Source organism: Diorhabda carinulata, chromosome X (assembly GCF_026250575.1).
Source record: "Diorhabda carinulata isolate Delta chromosome X, icDioCari1.1, whole genome shotgun sequence".
NCBI classification, from domain to species: domain Eukaryota; kingdom Metazoa; phylum Arthropoda; class Insecta; order Coleoptera; family Chrysomelidae; genus Diorhabda; species Diorhabda carinulata.
In genome coordinates this window covers 32505714-32527702 of record NC_079472.1, presented here as the reverse complement: position 1 = coordinate 32527702, position 21989 = coordinate 32505714, and the positions used below count along the sequence as shown (strand labels likewise).

Sequence of the window (21989 nt, the reverse complement as noted above, 5' to 3'; positions counted from 1 at the left end):
ATAAAAGAGTTCACATTAATTAAATATTATTTGTCACGGAGAAGTGATTATCATGATTTAACAGATGTATTCCGGTATTTAACTGTTTTAAAAACTTTTTTTATTCAGACTAGACTTAAAATAAAGACTGTTTAGCAACAAAATATCGGATTATGTACCGGAAAAAATAACAACGCGTCACCGGTGTAAAACTTCTGTCATACTATGAAAACATTGTCATTTATGTATGACTGAGTACCTGAAAAGAGGAAAGGTTATATTTGTTCGAATAAAAATTCATATTTACAATGAAAACAATTTATTAAATAATAAATTAATAACAATGATAATATATTTATAATCTATATATTTCGTGTAACATCAATGACTAGGAATGAAAAGTACCAATACAGTACTCTGCACAAAATAATGTATAAAATACATATGATATTGTTTGCCCTAAATCAGAAAGGGGTATTTTCAAGCACAAGCAAAAGTTGTCAATCAACTTCTGAAACAGGATTTAACAATTATTAAAACCAATGCAAATATGTATGTTTCGACCATTCTCGATCAATTTCTCTCACTCCAATGTACACTTTTACACATGTATGTTCATATTTCTTTAAATTGAGGGGCTAAAATTGAAATTATGGACCATCGAATTGGATATTCATCTTTTTATGGCAAATAATCCATGAGGTAAGGAATCTATATACTAAATCTTAAATTGTGGAGGTAAATAGCTTTTGGGAAATAAATTTTTAAAAATGCGTGTTTTCCAACTTTTCCACTCGTTCAAGATCTTATTTTGTATTGTGTCTTGCATGGTGTGTCCAATACTGCCATTAATCATTTATGAGTCGAATTATGCCATTTTTTATTGTATTACCCCTTAAATATGACAATTTATAAAAATTATAGTTTTAATTAATAAAATTTTCTCAAGAATACCTCTACTCTATACCTACCTCTACCTTGACTCTATGAAAACATTGTATATCATTGTATCTGTAACATTATATACACCGAGTTGTTGACAGTGACTTGTAATTAATGTACTAATGTAATTGGAGGTGAGTAACGACAATATTAGACTACTGTAAATTGTTAAGGTAGAAAATATACCAGTGATTTGAAGATTTACTAAACATACAAATCTTGTGTGCAGTGTACTGTTCAAGGACATTAAATAACAAAATGGGAACATGTGTTATGATACTTTGTAGAAATATCACAAAAAATAATGTTTAGGAATGGTAACTATTGTCATAATATAGTCAAGAATGCCAAAATATAACGCAGTAGAATTAGAGGCGTATCAGATAGACTGATCGGTTTTACAAAAACTTACAAATAATGAATGTTAGAAGATGGGAAAGAAAAGATCAATTTGGAGGCGAATTTACAAAAAGTCCAAGGCTCATGCCGAGCTGTAGTGTTAGTTGGTGAGGATATTTAGAGAAGACTAAGACTCAAACCTAACCTAACTAATTGGTAAGGCAAAAAGAAATATTTAGCTACCAGTGAAGACAAAAACAGATTTTTAAGAGAAACATGTAACCAAAATAAGACATCATGGAATATATTATGTTAATAGAGATAACTTTTTACTAAGCAATATAATTGTACTAATTTAACCTCTATTTAAAATATCAGCCAGTTCTCTAACTACGCTCAAATTTTCATACATGTACGCTTTAGTCTCCCAAAGCATTCTGACTAGTTTCTCATCCCCTTTCTCATCCATACAAATTTCTTCGGACATTTGCGGAGAAAATCTAAAATATGGAACACCGATTGAAGAGCACCAAGCTCTAGCTCTGTCTACTACTCGACCGTCACTTGCAGTTGCCTAAAATATAAATCATTAATAAATTAATTAAAAAAAAAATGTGAGAAAATAATTTTTTTACCTGATCCACAAGTAACGATCCAAGAAACGATATACCTATCATTAATTTAGCACTATTCCAAATACTGTCTGGTTTATATACATCAATACTTTTGACTTGTGTTACCGGAATCAGACCGGTACCGAGACTAACAACTACGTTTACTGGACAAGCCTCGCTTTCTCTTCTTTTCGCTTTTAAAGCCAAGGTATGTTCGTGAATTTCAGATAGAGCGTCCAAAGTTGGATTGTTAGAGATCAGTCCACCATCTAAGAACCGTCCAAATGCTCTAAAAACGATTTATTTGTATATTTCATAGTAAAAAAAATAATTAGCTACTGTACATCCAAAAAAGTAGGAATCTGTTTCATGTATATAGTTTTTAGTGATTATTGTTTTAAAATAAAATAATTAGTGAATTTTGATGGCTCTATATTGGTAATAAGTATCAATATAGAAGGTGATATTGGAATAGAAGAAAAATTTTTTTGAAACATACCTAAAGTATGTAGGAGCCGCCCCAGTGGCTCTACCCACTTCCCATATGAGTTGTTTATCTGGTGGATCTGGTAATTCATAACGAGAATCATGAGTTACTTCTAAAATATCATTAGGACTGGTGTAACTCCTAAAAAACATGATAATTCATAAAAAGAATCATGAGCCACTTCTAAAATATTATTAGGACTTGTTTAAGTAAATTGTATACATAGTCTTCTCTTTTCCTTAGACTTTTAAAGATATTGGATGTGAGTCATGGTCCCATTTTTTACCGTTTTCTAATATTTGCCCTATACAAACCCTATATAAACATTTTTACTAATCCTAAATAAAATCACATGAATTGTTTGTATAATTCGGTATAAAATTTCTAAACTATGACTAAAACTAGAAAAAAAAATACCTGAACAGGTGTAATTCCACTGGTTTCCTATCAGCTAAAACTCCAGTTACCATAACTCTGGGGTGTTTAATACTGGACATAACGGTATCAGTACCGAAAGTATCTTTCAATATATTCTCAAGACATTCACTTGAATACGGTCGAATGCCAACAAAAACTTGTTCTTTCAAAAGGAAATAGAGACAGAGACATTCTTTCATCGTTTTTCCAGTAGCGATCGCTAAATGAAATTAAAAATAAATTAAATACTGTCTCATAAAATAATTTAAAAATCATGTACCTAACGCTAAAATACCTCCAGTACTAGTTCCCGCTATCCAATCAAAACAATTTTTAATAGGCCTTTCCAAAACCCTCTCGAGTTCTAATAACATTTGTATCAGAATTAATCCTCTGATACCACCGCCATCCAAACACAGTAATCTACCATTTTTTGGAAAACTGTTTTTATGTTTTTTAGTTGCCACTTCCATACCTGCGACCGATAACATTGCGTTCAATACATCCCTGTTTGTCGCACCATTAACCTAAAAATAATAATGTTAGATGTATGAACCTATGGTTTATCCCTTTCAGTACCAATTGGTTTATTTAGGTCTTTTGGAAACCCTGGACATATTTGTTCTACCTTGTATTTATGACTAACTAAAAAAAATGAAGGCAGTATACAATCCTCAAGTCACCTTATGGTAATAACCCCGACGAAAATCTTATAACTGACCCTCAAAAGAAAGCTCAATGATATACCAGCTGCTTCCAGGAGTTGTTGAATCAGGCACCCCCATCTCAACTGAAGTAACCGTTAGCATTAAAGACGACCAGAGCAGTGATCAAATAGACCCTCAGATAAGAGAGGAAATCCTTCGCAGTATCAAAAAGCTGAAACACAACAAGTCCCCTGGGGTAGATGACATTCCTAATTTGAAACACTGAAATGTTACCAAATGAGTGGAACATTCCAGGAAACTACCCTATCTACAATAAAGGAGATAAAATGATCTGTTCAAATTACAGTGGAATCACTTTGCTGTGTACAGCCTACAAAATATTTACCTGCTGCTTAAACCAAAAGCTGGTAGAGTACATGGAGAAAAAAGTAGGTGAGTAATCAGAGCGGTTTAAACCCGAATCGTTTGCTGTTTATCACATATTTACGATCCGTCAGATCCTAAAGAAAATCTAAGAGTACCATCTTCACCACCTCTTCATTGACTTCCACCAGGCGTACGACAGTATCCTCAGAAACCAACTGTATTAGGATCTGGTGGGGTTTAGCTTCCCAAAGAAGCTGGTGCGTATGGTTAGAATGACAATGAGGAACGCCTCTGGCAAAGTGAAGGTCTCGGTAACACAAGCTTGCGTCGACCTCGCAAACCACGTTTCAAGTCAGAGAACATCGCATCCCTGTGTGCCATCAATTCAAATATCTTGAGGCCTTGATAACTGAAGACAACAAAAGTTACAGCGGGGAATAGACTATTTTCAGCAGTCCAAAGAGCGTTCATGTTTAGGGGGATCTCACTAAGGTCAAAGCTCACAATTTAAAAGACAATAATCCGTCCCGTAGTCACATAAGGATATGAAACATGGACTAGTGAACAGATTTTGAACAGTGGGTGGAGGATCCGGAGGAATGCTGAGCTGAAGCAGATGTATAAGCAGATTTGGTGGTGTTCATCTGGAGGGCGCGTCTGAGGCAGCCGGGACACGTAGAGAGGACGCTTTCTAATCAATACCCTGGAAGACGGCGACTGAGAGGAAGACCGTGCATTCACTGGTTCGAGGACGTTAAGGCGAACTTGATCCATTTACTAACCATGCTCAGAACAGAAATGATTGGTAGTTTATTGTTAAGAATGCTTAGTTGTCAGCGTGCTGGTTAAAAAAAAAACTGTGGATTGGACATATACATCCCATTGGTACTTAATATACTAATATAAATTCCCTCTAGGATTTTTTAAACATCTGCTGGGATAGGGTTATATTATACTAACCTTTGGTGGAGCAACACCTTCATAAGTACCATTAGCATGACAACCCTCGGTACAACCTGCCATTTCTTTTACGCACCTTCTAGCACCAACAGCTGATAAATAATATAAAATCTTTGCTTCGTTTTCTACAAAATATATAAAGGGTAGTTTTTTTTGTAATAATTTATAAACGAAAAAAATTCGTAATTGCTCACCTGGTGTAATTAAATGTCTCGCTGTTTCTCCTTTGTTATTAAGTAGATCTAATTCAACTCCGAATATAATGAGAGCTTGAAGTATTGCTAAATTGTTTGTTTTAACAGCTAAATGTAACGGTCTGTTACCATCTTTATCGCCCAAATTAGCGTTGGCTTGTTTACTTAATAACGCAACTACACAATCCAAACTACAAATTTTTATATGTTTATTTAAAAATATCAGAATTTACAATTTTATAGGTTATAATGAGACTTCTCCCGTGAGAAGATCTCCTCCACACCTTATTTTAGGTCTTTTGGCCAGTTTCTCCTGAATCTTCCCTGTATTGTCTAGCTTCTTAGTAATGGGCAACTAGCCATACTTCCATAAAACAGTGAGAAATGAGAGAGATAGATAGAGATAAGTTGGATTTTTTGGTAGGATAAAGGAAAAATTCTTCGATATAAGTTACAACCCTCCGATGACCTTGATTTTGACATAACCTAACCTATTCTTCAAATAAAATCATTTTCGCTTTTCCGGTGTGGTCCTCTTTTTATTGATTTAACAGTTGAAGTTGGCCCCGATATAGGAGTTGCTCCTCTGCAGGGCTGGAGTTGTGGAGGTTGCGTGGGGTCGTGCGTGTAGTGAAGCGAACGACCATTGACAAGAAGAAAACGAAAAGGGAGCTTTGGAGTAAATAAAAACGGTTCTTCTCGGTTTGGGGATATATTTTTTCTGTTTATTTTTTATTAAAATGGGGGGCGGCGGATACAACTGCGGCTGCATTATTTTTTTGGTTATAAAAACTAGTCTTACCGATTTCTTTCAACCATAATATGTAGAGCTGTTTTATTTTCGAAATTCAACGCGTCAATATGGCAATTAACATCAATCAACGCCTCTATGACTTGTCTAGAACTAGCCCAATGTAGTGGTGTGCCTCCGTTCTTCATATCTTTGTTATAAAAAGTATTTGGGTTACTTTGAACGTAATGTGCGACATAACCAGGTTCTACTGTATCCTCATATTGATTTTCACCTTTAGTAGCAGTTATATTAACATCAGCTCCTGCTAAAAGCAAAGCTTTCACACATTCCGGTTTATCTGCTAGACATGCTAAGTGTAAAGGAGTGAATCCCTTTTTATTACGACCGTTTAGGCAACGTAACGGTGTGCTTTGAGCTAATGCCTGAAATTTTATTCATTAGTATGATTTTGTCGTTAAAATAATTCTACTTACTGAAACAATTTCTTTTGTAGTACTGGCAGCATAGTGGAAAACTGAGTTTAATTCGTAGTCCAAGTGTTCTAAAGAAGCGTTTGCAGCTACCATTAGTTGGATAGTTTTGATGTTTTGAGTTGTGATGGCAACCTGCAATGGTGACATACCAGTTTCATCATCGGTACTATTTAAAAAACCGCTTATTTTTGCGTCGTTAAAAGAATCATAGAGAGCAAAGTATGCAGCTAGATGGGCTAAAGTCCAGCCTGGATGTTCCTGAAGAACATCGCAGATTTTTTGTAGACTGTGAATGTTACACATCTAAAATAAAAAATATCTAAATATATATATCGAACAAATATAACTAAATTATAAAAGAAATGTTAAATGCATAAAACAATACAATAAAAAGCTTACTTCCTTGGCTACTTCTATAAATAGGGGTAATTTGTCCTTGTAAATTAAAAATCTTGTTTCTGCCAATTCTAAGTTAGGTGTTCGGAATAAACTAAAAACAGCAGTTAGTATTTAATGAGAGCTTAGAGTATTTGAGCATTTCTCAACTACTTATTTCAATTATACACTCACATTTAATGATCTTAATAAAATTTGGTGTATAAAGCTATACACAAATTTGAAAAAAAAACTTCCAATATCAGAACAACCAAATTTAAAGGTTAAACTTTAAACTTTAAATTTTATTTACAGCATGATCTTTATTTATACCCACCTAAGATCAGAACAACCAAATTTAAAAGTCAAATTCCATCTTAAATTGTACCTTTAGCCCCATACGAAACAAATAACCAAATTTTAAAGTCAAAACCACCCTACATTTTATTTTTAGCCCCCTAAAACCAAAACAACCAAATTTAAAATTCATCCTAAATTTGATTTTTAACTCCCTATGAGATCACAGTAACATGTAAGTTAATGGTCAGTAATTTAAAATTATCAAAAAATATAAATGTAACAGATTTTTATTAAGAAATTAAATTGTTTCTAAAAAATTCTATGAATACATTTCCCTAATATTATTAAGTACCATTTTCTTTAATAGTTGATAAATGCCCATCTTCATATCCATTAATCTATTTACAACTTTTTTATCAACATATTTCAAGCTTAAGCTGGTTGAATTTTGTACAAGATACAGATTTAGTACAGCGTTGGCAACCTAAACACATCAAAAAGCAAAAATACTTAACACGGACAAGATCATTAAGTAATATAAATACCTAGTCCATGATTTTTGCATTGTAGCTATGCATAAAAAGCCTCAGCTGTTTAGAAATAAATAAAAGTCAATACCTATAAGTTGCGAGTGATGAACCCTGGAATATATACCTGAAAATCTGATGTAATGTTTCGGTAGTCGGTCTATGGAGCACAATTTCATAATGTGATTTTATCCCTTTGTCTTTTTCATTAATTGCAGGTGTATATAACACCAAACCATCTTCTCTGCAATGGATTCCCCTAGATGTAAATAAATCAGGTCTTGTTTCAATTACTTTATTTGGTTGGGGTTCAAAGCTTAGGAAATTTCTCAAAACTGAAAAAAAAAATGAGTCACTAGACTTTTTAAATTAAATCCTAGCATTGAATTAAAAGTTAGTAAAAAAAATTTAATACGAATACCGAAAACATTGATTTATTTAAAGATATTATCAAATGTACTTCTTCACATAAATTTGTCTTGTTCTTTATTTTCTATAATATAATAAATAAATATCTATTTTACATATGTATGAAAAAAGTATTTATCAGTTACCATTTATTCCTGAAGCAAACATTATTTCTAATTACAAGGTTGTCAACATCATTAATGGAATCCTTTTTATAATAACACAGCGACGGAAATATTTCAATTTAAATGATAATAAAACATAATACTGATAATCTAAGGTCAAAATAAAATTTATTATCAAATTTCCGATTTTTTTGATAAATAAATACTACAATTTGAATGATTCAGTGGGGGTTTTTTAAACAATCTTATTTAAGTATTATGCAAACAGTGAAATGGAACATAGTCTAATTGGAAATCTAAACTAAAAATGCATAGATAAAACGAAAGTACTGGGTAATATTTCAGCCACTATTAACTTGGCCACATTATTTGTAAATTAAAATCGTAATAGAAATCAAATGGAAACTAATAAGCGAATTAATCAAATAATCATAAAACAAATTAATTATATAACGATTTGTAATATGTGTAATGTTAATTCATGGGTGCTGTCGTATATCTTCTTCGTTTTCAAGTCCATTCACTAACATTGACATAACCTTTTTCCTTTTTTTCACAAATATTAATATCCACGCATAGGGTTTATCAATTTAGTATTTTTTAGGGGTTGATACGATTTAATCATGTCAAAAGGATACAGAGATGAGGATTATGAACAGGTAACTAATTTTATTTAAATTCAAATATATGTAAAGAAAAAAATATCTTACCTACATGCTTTGCAGGTACTAATCCCATATCGTTATTTTTTCTTGACTTTATTCATATCAAAAATTTTTCAAAAATACCACAATATTTCAAATTTAGCATTGTTAAAAATGACATTGATATACAAAACTCGAGTGATTAGTGCACTTAGTAATAATAAAACAATAACATTTGATAGTGAAGTTTAATGAAAATGTTAATCGTTCTATTACTTCATAATAAATAAAAACTTTAGGGGTATCAAGATTTTACATACGAAGATGGATCATCTCATACAGGAGATCCGGCTTTGGATGAATACAGTAGACAGCACTTTAAAATGCCAGAAACTGTGAAAAACTTCTTGGTATACTTTCGTTATAATATTAACGAATGTTTCGTTTTCGAGCTACAAACTCTTTATGAGCACACTTGGCCAAAACTTACAGAAGACTATTTTGAAAAGAGACCCTGGCCTGAGGAGTCAGAAGTTATTGCTATTATCGATAGTGATCCAGTGAGTATTAAAAATTTTAATAATATCCATATATTACCTGCCAAATCTTGAAATTTTTCCTTTATCTGATTCTGTCTGTTTGATAATTCATCATGTAGTTTTTCTTTAATTTTATTTTGTCTACTAGATAATTCATCTTTCAGTCTTTGTGCCATCCCTTCAGTTTTAACTTTAAGTTGATTTCTGTATTCCATATTTCAACAACAGAGTTAATGGTGATACTAAACTTGATATAATATAAAGAGTTTATGAATTTATTATATTTATACAGATCAATAATGTGTTTAACCTATTTTCTTTTCCACAGGAAAAAAATCAATTTTTATTTACATTCAGTTGATTATCAGTTAATTCTTTGATTTAATTTTTGATTAGAACTAAAAAGACTTGAATTTTGGCTATATATATTTTAATAATCGTGTTATAACGTGATAAAAAAGTTTGAGATATCACTATAGATTGAGGGGTAAATATGAATAGAAATCAGCAATACAAAAAAGTGGAATTGAGGGAAAATATTTTCCATTAGTGCCACTTTCATTGTATAACCACTGATATATAAGATGAATAAACAAAATTTCTAGTAATCAAATCTACAGAACATTCTATTTTTTGACATAATCACAGCACTTATTCTGCTGTGCACTAACTTTTTACTTGAATTTGGAGTTGATTGTCTGAGAATTGGAGAGGATTTTTGCAATATTAAGCAAAAATAATCTCCGTTAGTGCTACTTTCTTTGCATAAGCACTGATATAAGATATAAATAAACAAGATTTCTAGTAATAAAAACTGAGGACCATTCTAGTTTTTGACATAGTCACATTCTGCTGTACTTTTACTCAGAATTTAAGATGGAAAGAACAACTGAAATTAGACTTGAAAGAAATGAAAATAGAAGCTGTAAACCCTTAATGGAAAATAAATAGAAAAATGGAAAAAAGTTGGTAGATAGATGCTATAAAATAACGTTTCAATATCTCTTATCTTTTATCTTCTATTGTTCTATCCACACTATTGAAGAAATATAATGGAAATTAATGTGAAAATAACAAATCAGACCTCAAGAAAATTGAAGTAAAAACTGGTATTACTAAATGGAAAATATAAAATAATGGATAAACATTGGAACAAAGATGAATAAAAAGGATAATGCTATATAGAAGATGTTGAAACAAAAACATGAACATGTTCACTATAATAAATTGTTTATTGAGATTACATGAATAGCTTCAATTATTTTAGGAAGTATACACAAATTAAAAAATGTTCTTCAAATAATTTCATACTTGTAAGAGACCAAATTGTTTGAAACTAGTTATCCAAAGATTGATAGTAATTTGAGTAGAAAAAACTTCTTCCAAAAAATCTCAACAATGTATCATTATATTTAATTTTGAACTGAAGTATTTTGAAATTAGTACTAAATGAAATGTTTTTAATGGAATTTTCAAGATCCATTTTGTTTAATAATCATAACAATATATCTATTCAATGATGTACAAAGATATCCCAGACAGATAGTTAATGAAATAATAAAAAATACAATTAACTCTAAAAGAATATCATTAGAAAAAATATCAAATTATTTAGTTTAGTTTTAATTATTTAGTTTAATTTAAATGAAGTAAAAAACTTTGAAGTTAGAATTTTTGCAAAGCCTACTCTATGGAAAATTTCTTTTCACTAGGAAGGTCTCTATGTAGATATTTGATCTGATCATACCAAGGGTCCATTCAAATTATATATATTTTTTTAATTAGTGAATTTGATTGGATTGATATATCTTTATAGTTGAATTGTCTTTGTTTCAGGTATTTATGATATTATACAAAGAACTATACTTCCGTCACATTTACGCTCGCATTCAAGGAGGTCCAACTTTGGAACAAAGGTTTAATTCCTTTTATAATTATTGTGATCTTTTCAACTACATTCTTAGTGCTGAAGAACCAGTACCACTTGAATTACCCGATTTGTGGCTATGGGAACTGATCGACGAATTTGTATATCAATTTCAATCGTTTGCGCAATACAGAGCTCGTTTGCAAAATAAAAAACAATTGGAGCTGGAGACTCTAAATTCCAATAATAAAGTTTGGAATGTACTTTGCGTTCTGAACGTTTTACATTCTTTGGTTGATAAGAGTAATATAAAACAGCAGCTGGAAGTGTACGCTAGTGGTGGTGATCCAGATTCAGTTTCTGGTGAATTTGGTAGTCATTCTCTATATAAAATGTTGGGGTATTTCTCTTTAGTAGGTCTATTACGACTTCACTCTTTATTAGGCGACTACTATCAAGCTATCAAAGTTTTGGAGAACATTGAAGTGCATAAGAAGTCTCAATATGCTCACATACCAGCTTGTCAAATATCAACATCTTATTATGTTGGATTTGCTTACATGATGATGCGGCGATATTCTGATGCGATCAGAACATTTTCTTCTATTCTTTTGTACATTCAACGTACCAAACAACTTTTTGCATCTAAAACCTATCAGCACGATCAAATTAACAAGCAAACTGATCAGATGTATCACCTATTGGCTATTTGCTTGGTATTACATCCTCAATGTGTCGATGAATCCATCCAGCAGACTTTAAGAGAAAAAAGTTATCACGAAAAAATGTACAAAATGCAATATGGAGATTTGCAGGAATTTGAAAACAGCTTCGTTTTTGCTTGTCCCAAATTTTTATCTCCTTATCCACCTCCAATAGATTCTATTTCTGGTGATTATTCTAAAGAGGCTATCCATCATCAAACTGCGGTGTTTATGGACGAAGTTGCCCAACAAAAAATGTTGCCTACCATAAGAAGTTATTTGAAATTGTACACGACTCTACCTTTAAGTAAATTAGCTACTTTTATGGCACAAAACAGTAGAAATAATGAGACAACTAGGGACTTGGATAAGGAAATTGAAACGTTACTTATACATTTACTATGTTTCAAGCATAAAATGAAGAATGTTGTATGGTCTAAAGGGGCTTCCGGTTTGGAAGGGAAATTCCAAAGTGGATCTGAGGTGAGGTTCAGTTAGTTCATAGTTAATCGAAGAGCAAATTTTTCATGTACATATTTGTTTATAATTAACAATTTTTTTATAGCTTGATTTTTATATTGACAACAACATGATCCATATTGCTGACACCAAAGTGGCACATAGATATGGAGATTTCTTCATCAGAAAAATTTTGAAATTTGAAGATATCAACAGGAAACTTCATCAATTGAAACTTTGAATTTTACACTTGTAAATGACTTTAAAATTTTTAATAAAACATTCAACATTTTGTTTTTGCATTCCTCACCCCTTTTTACATGGATCAAATAATTTTTTAATTGAAAATACTAGAGATGGGAACAAATTCCGTAAAAACACATCTGGTCGGTCGTGAAAAATACCGTGATTTAATAACTGTCAATTATGGACTCGATAATATTGGTTGTCAGTTACTGAGTATCCAAATAGTATATTCTGAATGTTATTTCGATGTCTACGACATCGATAGCCAAGATTAATGTGGCGTGGGATGATCTGTTAAAGCATAATGTTAATGGAAACATTCGCCAAAAACTATTTCGTTAAGCTACATAATGATTTGTCAAAATCATCTGATGCCCATTTAAAAATGGCCCCCTTAGGGAAAATAGAGGTTTTTATCCTAATTTGCTGTGTGGTTTGTGAAGTTATTTGTTGAATTTAAGATCTTAATATTTCCAGTTTTATCGCAAAAGTCATCGTCAAAGAGTTACTACTTGATAAAAAGTGTAATTTCCTCCCGGAAATATGATTTTGTTTTTTTTTTCGACTACATTGTGTTTTAAGTGGGTAAGCAGTAAATGTACAAAGTCATGTTTCCGGTAGAGAATTTTCATTAAGTAGAAACTCTATAAGAAGTCATTTTGCAATAAAACTGGAAATAATAAGGTCTAAATAACTTTACAAATCACGAAGAAACAGACAACGGCCTTTACTTACCCCACGGCAGCCATTTTTAGCTAGGTATAAGTTGATTTTGACAATTCGTTAGATGGCTCAATCAAATGATTGCAGATCCTAACCCAGAACGAAATTTTTATCAGTTTTTAAACATCGCGATTCGTTTTCAGTGGAAACATTCGTGTGTTAGTATTAATACTATAGCAGAAAGTATTTTATTATTATTTATATTACTACGTTCACTTTGCGAACGATAGTGAACTGGATCTAGATTATTTCACATTCAAATCGTGATCTGATTAACCACACTATAACCTCAATTCCTTCACTTTTCAAAGATTCTCTACAGGTTATGTTTTTGTTGATAATATCCACATGATATAGTTAAAATAATGTTGAGACCTATTATTATCAGGTGTTTTAGAAACTCCTATACTTTCGACAATGTTGTAATAAAAAATTCGGTGCATACCTGTGTTGTAAAAAATGTTCAATCTACAGTTTTAAGTAAAAAATCAGAAAAATCTAATCTCATAGCAGAAAAACAACCCAGTACTTTGAGTGAGCAACAATTTTTAGTGAGATTAAAAGCGGATCCGGATAAATTTGGAAATTTTGAATCAGAAACAGATCTTACTGAGGACGATATTAAAGAAGAAAAGCATTTTACCGAACAACCATTACCTTCACAGAGACTAAGTACAAAGAAATATGCAGATATAATTAAAGATTTGATAAGCAAAAGGAAAATTAAGGAAGCAATCGATGTCGTTGAAGTTCGGATGTTAAAACAGGATAGAGTTAAACCAGAAAACTACATTTACAACTTACTTTTAGGTATGTATCAGTTATAATTAATTTGTTTTATTATTCTCAATATTATATCAGGTGCATGTGGAAGAGTTGGTTATACAAAAAAAGCTTTTATGCTTTATAACGATATGAAAAAACGTGGATTAAAAGTCACAGGAGGGACTTATACAGCTCTTTTTAATGCTTGCGCTAATAGTCCTTGGCCCACAACCGATGGGTTAACTAGAGCTACACATTTACGCAATATTATGATTGAAAAAGGTTACCAACCAAATGACACAAATTATAATGCCATGATTAAAGCTTTTGGAAGATGTGGTGATCATTCAATGGCTTTTTCTCTTGTAGACGAAATGATTACAAAAGGTAATTCTATAAATATATTAAAAATAACAACTGAATATTTGATTTTAATTTTTAGGAATACCTGTTAAAGATGATTCAATAAATTTCTTATTGCAAGCTTGTATAGCAGATAAGGAAGCAGGGTTCAGACATGCCTTGCTTATTTGGAGAAAGCTTATCGATAAAAATATAAAGCCAAGTATTTACACTTATAATTTATTGTTAAGATGTGTTAGGGACTGTGGTTTAGGGGATACTGATGTTACTAAAAATGTTATTGATACTATATGTAAACAGGATAAATTATTAGAAGCTTCTGATATTAAATCCATCGATACAAACGGTAAGAAATACATTTTTTTAGAGCAGGAATACAAAGTATTTTATGTAGCATAAAAATATTTGTATAGAATTCCTCAATTAAATTGATTATTACTTCATTAATTGAGAATTCTGTTTAATATAATTGGAATCAATAAATATCAAAACAAGAATGTGTACAAATTGAAGCATATTTTCAACTTTTGAATCAAGAATTTTTTAAATTTGTGTGTACTCATGACGATCCTTGTCAAGAGGTGGATCGAAGGATTAGAAGGATTTTCGATATTAAAAGTAATTTTGAAGTATTCTTGTGATGTGACACTAAATATTTTACTTTAATGTAAATCAGCAATCCACTAACAAATTCAAAAACTTACAAATTATAACATAACCTCTTAAAGCTTTCGCTTTATTTTTTCCGTTTTGCCGTTTCTTACTATTTGTCTCTACGCTCAAAAAGCCTCGTAATTCTTGGGGTTCACGAGTCGTGCGGGATGTATTTTTTGTGTGACGCGATCGCCATCTAACCGTCAGACACGACAACTGGCCGTTGGCCATATTGTTGAAGCGTTATTTGTAAACAAACCTAACCTAACCATTCCACTTGGGTTTACGATTATAACGCTTTGGATTAAGTGGAACGGGAAATATCGTGGCAGTGAACATCATTATTGTGAATACTTATTAGGATGTCTTCAACCTCACTTTCAATTTGAGTTTATAAAACTTACTGAAGCACACGGTCTCAAGCTTGTGCAGATTGCTGCTAAAATCTCAGTTCAGTCTCATTTTATTGAAGCTACGAGTTCACAAGTGAAAATAATATGAGTTTTGGTCGTTTTTTGAATTGCAAACATGTCATGTATCTTGATTACACATTTAAATTCCAGGTGCTTCTTCCGATGATTCGAGTATCGAATCGGATAAAATCGATTGTAACATCGATCGAACAGGTTCGAATATAGAATCAAGTTTAGATACTTTAAATTCGAGACCGAATCTGCTCGCTACCGTACCACATTTAGGAAATATAATAAGTTTATCGGAAATAACGCAGCCCGAACATCGCCTCTTACTTATAGGGGGATGTAAAGAATTTTTAGAAAATATGAAAAGCCGCGAATGTAAACCGGATATAAAGACATTCACCCAATTATTAGACTGTATACCGAGTTCTCTAGCATCAGAAAAAGAGTTACTGAACATTATGAAAAAAGAAGGTGTCAAACCCGATATTGATTTTTATAATATGTTAATAAAGAAGAGAAGTATGAGATTTGATTACGAGAACGCAAAGGTAGGTAGTTTTATAGTAATAAAAAAAATAATTTCGTATTTTATAATTTCAGGAAGTATTAAAATTAATTGATAAAGCTCATTATAGACCAGATTTAATAACTTACGGAGTTTTAGCTCTAGGATGTCGAAATAAAAACGAATGCATAGAACTTGTGTCGAATATGAAAGAAGCCTGTTATACGTAAGTTTATCGATAATTTTTCTATGATGTTTTTACAAAATTTTCTCATTTCAGTTTAAATATCGAAATACTGGGGGCCATGTTGAGTCAAGCTTGTCATCATTTGAATTTTAATTACGTAATACATGTTATGGAATTATGTGTAACTGAAAATATTTCACCTAACAAAAAGTTTATAGAAACCTTGGAGATATTTAGAAAACGAATTAAATATATGAGAAAAGATAAGGTAAATGATTGAAATAGGTAATATTCAAGTCAATTTTAACTTCCTTATTCAGTTTCCCGAGGCTTTTTCGAATTGAATGATTTTTGTCGCATCTTAATCCGTCTTCTTCTTCTCTCATTGCCTTATCCGTTACCTATTAACAAGGGTATTCTTATCTTGTTTACTTCGTTTCTAAACAGATCAACAGATGACACTCCAAACCACTGATGTAGGTTGTGCAACCATGAATGCAGTCTTCTCCCTAGTCCCCTCGTACTACACACGACTATCCATGCCTAGGACAATCAACTGCAAAAGACGTGTCTTAGTATGTGGTCAAAATACTCCAGTTTCTTTTTTTTACTGTAAAGATGATTTTCTTTTTTTTTCCTTTGTCGCACTTCCCTAATTTCTCTGCTGAGTTTTCCGTCATTGTTAGTGTTTCTAAGAACCTCGATAAATTTTTCGTGTTTGACGTTATCGAAAGCCTTGGAGAAATCGACGAAGCACAGGTGTACATGTTCATATCTCCGCCTCTCTGGATGAGAACCTGTAGTATAAAGATGGCTCCCTTGTACCTAGTGCGCAACGAAATCCAAACTTTTTGTCACCGGTATTTTGTTTATTTTGACCCCGATTTGGACATGACCGACTTGCTGACAACCATAATACGTAACGTCATTTCGATATTTCCCCGCGAAAGAAAATTAATTCCAGCGGGAATCTTCACATTCATTCCTTGACTACTAAACTATAGAGTGGGCTGTAAGGAATTGGCTCTTTGTCCCTATTTAATCCAACAATTTATTATTGGATATATTTTTTAACAATTTAATATTTATGTCATGACACTCGATTTTTCGGTCCGTCCTTATTTCAAATGAGCTATGTGCTCTTTAAACCGAACAATAACGGATCTCTTAGTCTGCCCAATATACTTCCAGTCAAAATCATCACAACTAATTTCAAATATACCTCTCAAATTTTGTATTTTATCCTTAGGATTGCCCAACAAATGTTTTAATGTATTGTTGGATTTATAAACCAATTTAAAACCCACTCTGCTAAATATTCCTTCCAATCCTTTTGTATAAAGAAGATTGAAAGGGTATCAGAGCAAATTTTCTTTGTTTTTTATTTTGGGTTTGAAAAAAAAGGTTTCACATAGATATTTATTAAACCTACGACGATTGATTAACCTATTTACAATTATTTTATCATAACCGTTGAGTACAGCTACATCCTCAATGAAGAACTTTTCCTTATTGTATCTCTCAATTGTAAGTGGATTAACCGATGTACCAGGAAATGGAGACTGGCCATCTTATGTCAAATTCTAACCTATTATTATTCCTACTCACTATCTAAAAATGGTAACTGTCCGTTATTTCCCATTTCATAACTTTATAGATGGTTATTTTGAGTTGGGCGATTCTACAAACCGAAAGTTAATAAGTGAGGAACCAAACCTAAAGAAGAAATTCACTTTTCTCATCATGATAATGGGGATTTTATGGTGAAAGAGTTTAATGGGGAGAACTGTTTCAAATATTTTTATAAAATAATCAAATTAAAATTGTTTTTATATTATTAAAATTTAAATATATATGTTGTAGCCACTTACATCATCATTCATAAAAGATGTTGTTAATTTCAAAATTCGATATAAAAAATGGATAACAGAAGTTGAAATAGACGAATCTGAAAACGCACATCCTTGGCAACAATTTAGGGAAACTAACAGTAATCAGTACAGATTTAAACTGAAAGATACTGCTAGGTTTAAAGCGAGACATACGTCGCGGTTCAAAGTTAAAACGTCCACCAAGAAGAGATACTAATTTGTTACTTTTTTAGTTAAAATTCTAATCAAAATACAGTTTTTTCAAATTTGTAGTTGTTTTGATAAAATTACCTCTAAAACACCATAGTGGCTATTGTAGAGAACAGAAATAAGTTAGCTGATTACTTTATGGGTGATGGAGCCTTGGCCAGTTATTTCTGAAGGATTTTTTTGGTCTAAGCTACACCAATCAAATTTTCATACAAGTAGATGTTCACACCCTCTAATTTAATTTATCGACGCGCCAGTTTTTATTGATGCCACTAAATCCATGTACTCACCATAACTACATGGATTAATTTACCATCTTGTATACTGAATGATAAATGGTAGTTTTTATAAAAACGAATTTATTTTCTTGTAGTTTAAATATCAACAATTTTTGACAATATCACTTTTTCTATCAGTAATTTTACCGAAAAATGTGATTTACATTAAGAAAAAATATGTACAAAAATTATTGTAAAAATATCAATTATTTATATTCTACAATAATTGAATCGTTCTAATAAATACAAGGCAGAAAATTTGATAAGTACTGATACATAATGAAGACTTGTAAACATACAAATGAATACAGCAAAATAAAATTGCACATAAATCATTAGAAATGAATTATTTATAAAAATACAGTGAAATCTGGTTAAATGGGACCCATAAAAGTCTATTATTAAGACTCACTTTTTTTTTATAAAAAATCATGGTACTTTTTACATCTAGTTAAATGTAATTTGGTTTTTAGTCTTTTTTAAATTTGTACCTCTATAATTGGGTATGTTGTTTCGACTTATTTACTAAAGTGTATAACATGTCGGCATCAGAAGGAGAAATGAACCTTCTATTGGATTATGATGGTGGAAAATTATATGATCAACTAAATTTCTGCATTTCGGAAGAGCTCAATAATATAAATCGTTTCAGAAGACCTTATATACAACTAAACATAAAATTAATTCAAATGTATTTACCAGGAAAAAAATCATTGATCAATTCGAATATGCAATCATTGTTATATAATTATCCGCTTTCACGAATAAATTTATTGGGTTATTAAAAAACTCTGTCTTGATAGCCGCTGTCTTGCACAGCAGAACTGGTGGGCCTTGGCATTGAATGATGTCTCATCTGTGTAGCCCTCCTTGGTGGTGCTAAAAATTCAAACATACTCTGTGTATGATTCGCCAACATTTTACCTAAATCACAGGGCATTGGATCAGTCCAGAAAAAGTCATGATTAAGGGCAGTGTCTGAATCGGCTCTCTTAGATGGATCTAACACCAGGAGTTTGTCCAAAAGATCACAAGCATACGGATCTTTTAGGTAAGGAGTGAGACGCTCTTTTACCTGAAGAATATTTAATACAAAACAAGTGAAAAATGAAATTTTGTATATAATAGAATTGAAAATAGACAAATCACTCCAAAATTATAAAAATATCTTCAAAAAGAGACTATGGAATACATTAAAAAATTTACTTACTTTCCTCTTTTGTTTCTGTGGTAGTTCCATTTTTTTATACAACTCTAAATTCTCAACTCCGGGCCAAACTAGCGGAGTTATTGAACCACAAAGTTGTGAAATTAGTGTTAGTTGCTGTTGTTCGCTATTTCCTTGCATAATAGGGGATCGAGTCCACATTTCGGCCATTATACAACCAGCTCCCCAGAGATCTACAGGAGGACCATAATTTCTTTCTCCTAGAAGCAACTCCGGTGGTCTATACCATAGTGTTACAACACGATTTGTAAACCTGAAATAGAATAATGGAGTGAGTGTTGGTGTAGTGGTAATGTAAATAGTGTGTTCAGTACTTGGGGTAATTGATTAATTTTGCTTATTAATTGAATATTATTAATTCTAGCGATAGTGCTTCTCATTTAATAATTAAGTCAAAATATTAATCTAGGAATTGGCAATGATTGAACATATCAAAATATTTTTTATTACAAGAAACACAAAGTTAATTTGATGAGAATATAATGGAAATGTGTGAAATTTTGATAGAAAACACGTTTCCATTGAATATAGTCTATTCATTGTTAGTATTATTTTATTGATAGTTTCTGAAATCCATTAGAACGAGTTTATTGACCTATTTTAGTCAGTTGCAACAGTCAAATGCTGAAAATCTTGCATCCGACTTTAATGACGATCCACAAACAAGAAAAATTCTAGAATTACTAAAATAGGACAAAATATGCAAAGCTTCACTGGCCCCATCATAGAAAAGGTTAGAAATGAAGTTTTCGTATTGAAATACTTCAAATATATTTTGCTGATAAAATCTCAAATTAGCAAAAGATTATTTAGTAATAAAATTTTATGCTTTATTAAACCTGTAAATTTGGACAAAGAAAAAAACTTTCAAGATAGCGCTATAGACGAACTTTCTGCTAAGACAAACATAGATGGGTCTACTGCCTATCTTACCAAACAACTTCTCCATTTAAATAAGTAAGGAATTCAACTAGTGACTGGAATTTTAACTGGACACTCTTCTAAACACCACCTCCACACTATGGGCATCACAGACGACCCATAGTGCCGCTGTGAATGGAAGAGGTAGAAACTACATCATTCGTGAGTGTCCCACACTTACATGGGAGCGGTTCAAATACTTGGAGAGACCTTGCAGCTTACCTAATAACATCAAAAGTGCCTGATTAGCTTTGGTAATTTGAAGTAGGTGTGTCAGAAGGCCTAGATGTACTGTACCAACATGGATTAGTTACAAAGTTACTTAATGTTTAGGGCCAGAGTACAATGCTGTGACAAATCTAAGAATGTATTATTTGAATAAGCTTAAAATAATTGTTTGTTCCTTTTTCTTTTCAAAATTTATAAAACTTTTTTATAAAAAAATATGTTACTCACCTATTTGGCATGCCATTTTTATTAGTACTAAAAGCCCTTGCTAACCCAAAATCAGCTAATTTTAAAACCCCATTTTTGGTTATTAACACATTAGCTGCTTTCATGTCCCTATGGAGTATTTTATTGCTATGGATATAGTAAAGTCCATTTAATAGTTGCTGAACTACTTTTTTAATCTCACCTAAACTGAATTTAACATTAACATTTGATAATAAACCAGCTAAATCATGTTCGCAGAAATCAAAAACTAAGTAAAATGTTGATCTATATCTATTGTGCTGTGATGCTTGAGTTCGGCAGATTTCTATGAGATTTACAACATTTTCATGTTTAAGAAGCTGAAGGATTCTTATTTCACGTAAAGCAGTAATAGGAAACTAAAAATAAAACAAAATTAAGATAAAATAGGGAATGTTTTCATTTTTTTTTCAATGTTTACCCCCTCTTTTTCGTTATCCATTAGAACTTTCTTCATAGCTACAAATTTCTTAGGGTTACTTTTATCTCTAGCTTTAAATACTTCCCTAAAATTAAGCACTTATCACGGGTCTGTTAAAGAAGAGACATTTTATCAGTAGTAAAGTTTGAGGTACTAACCCGAATGTTCCTTGACCTATTTTGGCAACTTTTTCGTATTTAAAAGTTAAATCGCAGTAAGGAAAGTTAAAATCCTCAATATATCTTTCTTTATCCCTCATATTCATTACAGTAGAATGAGGATGACTAGAAGAGCTTGAATGATTCGTTTCACGTTCTCTATTATTATTCTGCATTGTTAATAAAATTTTTATAACAGCCTAATGTCTTTTCTATAATCTTTAATTGTAAGTTATATTGAATATACTCATTTTAACCCAAAACATTAAATTTCTTCTCAATGTTTAACTTCACAACATAACCAGACTCTTCTGCAATTTATCTGTCAATGTCAATATTGTATAAAACTTCTGTTTCGGAAGTCAACTGCTCATGGGAAGAATAGGTACCAGCACGATATATCTATAAGTTGGGAGTATTAA

The 21989-nt window shown here is 31.6% G+C and overlaps 4 protein-coding genes across 5 annotated transcripts; 2 read left to right on the top strand and 2 right to left on the bottom strand.

Annotated features, from left to right (window-relative positions):
- Positions 1-281: 281 nt before the first annotated feature.
- LOC130900838 (85/88 kDa calcium-independent phospholipase A2) lies at positions 282-8779 on the bottom strand. Of its 2 annotated transcripts, none has more exons than XM_057811737.1 (12): positions 8639-8779; positions 7523-7730; positions 6593-6683; positions 6194-6496; positions 5769-6142; positions 4967-5157; positions 4773-4897; positions 3059-3305; positions 2779-2998; positions 2374-2502; positions 1896-2163; positions 282-1834 (listed from the first exon to the last, which is right to left on the bottom strand). In XM_057811737.1, the coding sequence occupies exons 1-12, from the start codon at positions 8664-8666 to the stop codon at positions 1616-1618; spliced, it is 2403 nt and encodes an 800-aa protein (XP_057667720.1). In that variant the 5' UTR covers positions 8667-8779; the 3' UTR covers positions 282-1615. The 2 variants fall into 2 exon arrangements, with proteins under 2 accessions (XP_057667720.1, XP_057667721.1); XM_057811738.1 differs by lacking the exon at positions 8639-8779 and adding an exon at positions 7950-8201.
- LOC130900839 (eukaryotic translation initiation factor 3 subunit L) lies at positions 8390-12433 on the top strand. Its single transcript, XM_057811739.1, has 4 exons — positions 8390-8587; positions 8872-9132; positions 10948-12165; positions 12248-12433. Exons 1-4 carry the CDS (start codon positions 8552-8554, stop codon positions 12380-12382), a joined length of 1650 nt encoding a protein of 549 aa, XP_057667722.1. The 5' UTR covers positions 8390-8551; the 3' UTR covers positions 12383-12433.
- A 739-nt stretch (positions 12434-13172) lies between these two features.
- LOC130900852 (pentatricopeptide repeat-containing protein 1, mitochondrial) lies at positions 13173-18145 on the top strand. The gene is made up of 7 exons (XM_057811761.1): positions 13173-13920; positions 13972-14262; positions 14318-14584; positions 15456-15862; positions 15915-16045; positions 16100-16274; positions 17870-18145. The coding sequence occupies exons 1-7, from the start codon at positions 13476-13478 to the stop codon at positions 18092-18094; spliced, it is 1941 nt and encodes a 646-aa protein (XP_057667744.1). The 5' UTR covers positions 13173-13475; the 3' UTR covers positions 18095-18145.
- A 284-nt stretch (positions 18146-18429) lies between these two features.
- On the bottom strand, positions 18430-21910 carry LOC130900853 (cyclin-dependent kinase 9). Its single transcript, XM_057811762.1, has 5 exons — positions 21568-21910; positions 21410-21494; positions 20971-21347; positions 19576-19846; positions 18430-19440 (listed from the first exon to the last, which is right to left on the bottom strand). The coding sequence occupies exons 1-5, from the start codon at positions 21741-21743 to the stop codon at positions 19147-19149; spliced, it is 1203 nt and encodes a 400-aa protein (XP_057667745.1). The 5' UTR covers positions 21744-21910; the 3' UTR covers positions 18430-19146.
- Positions 21911-21989: the final 79 nt, after the last annotated feature.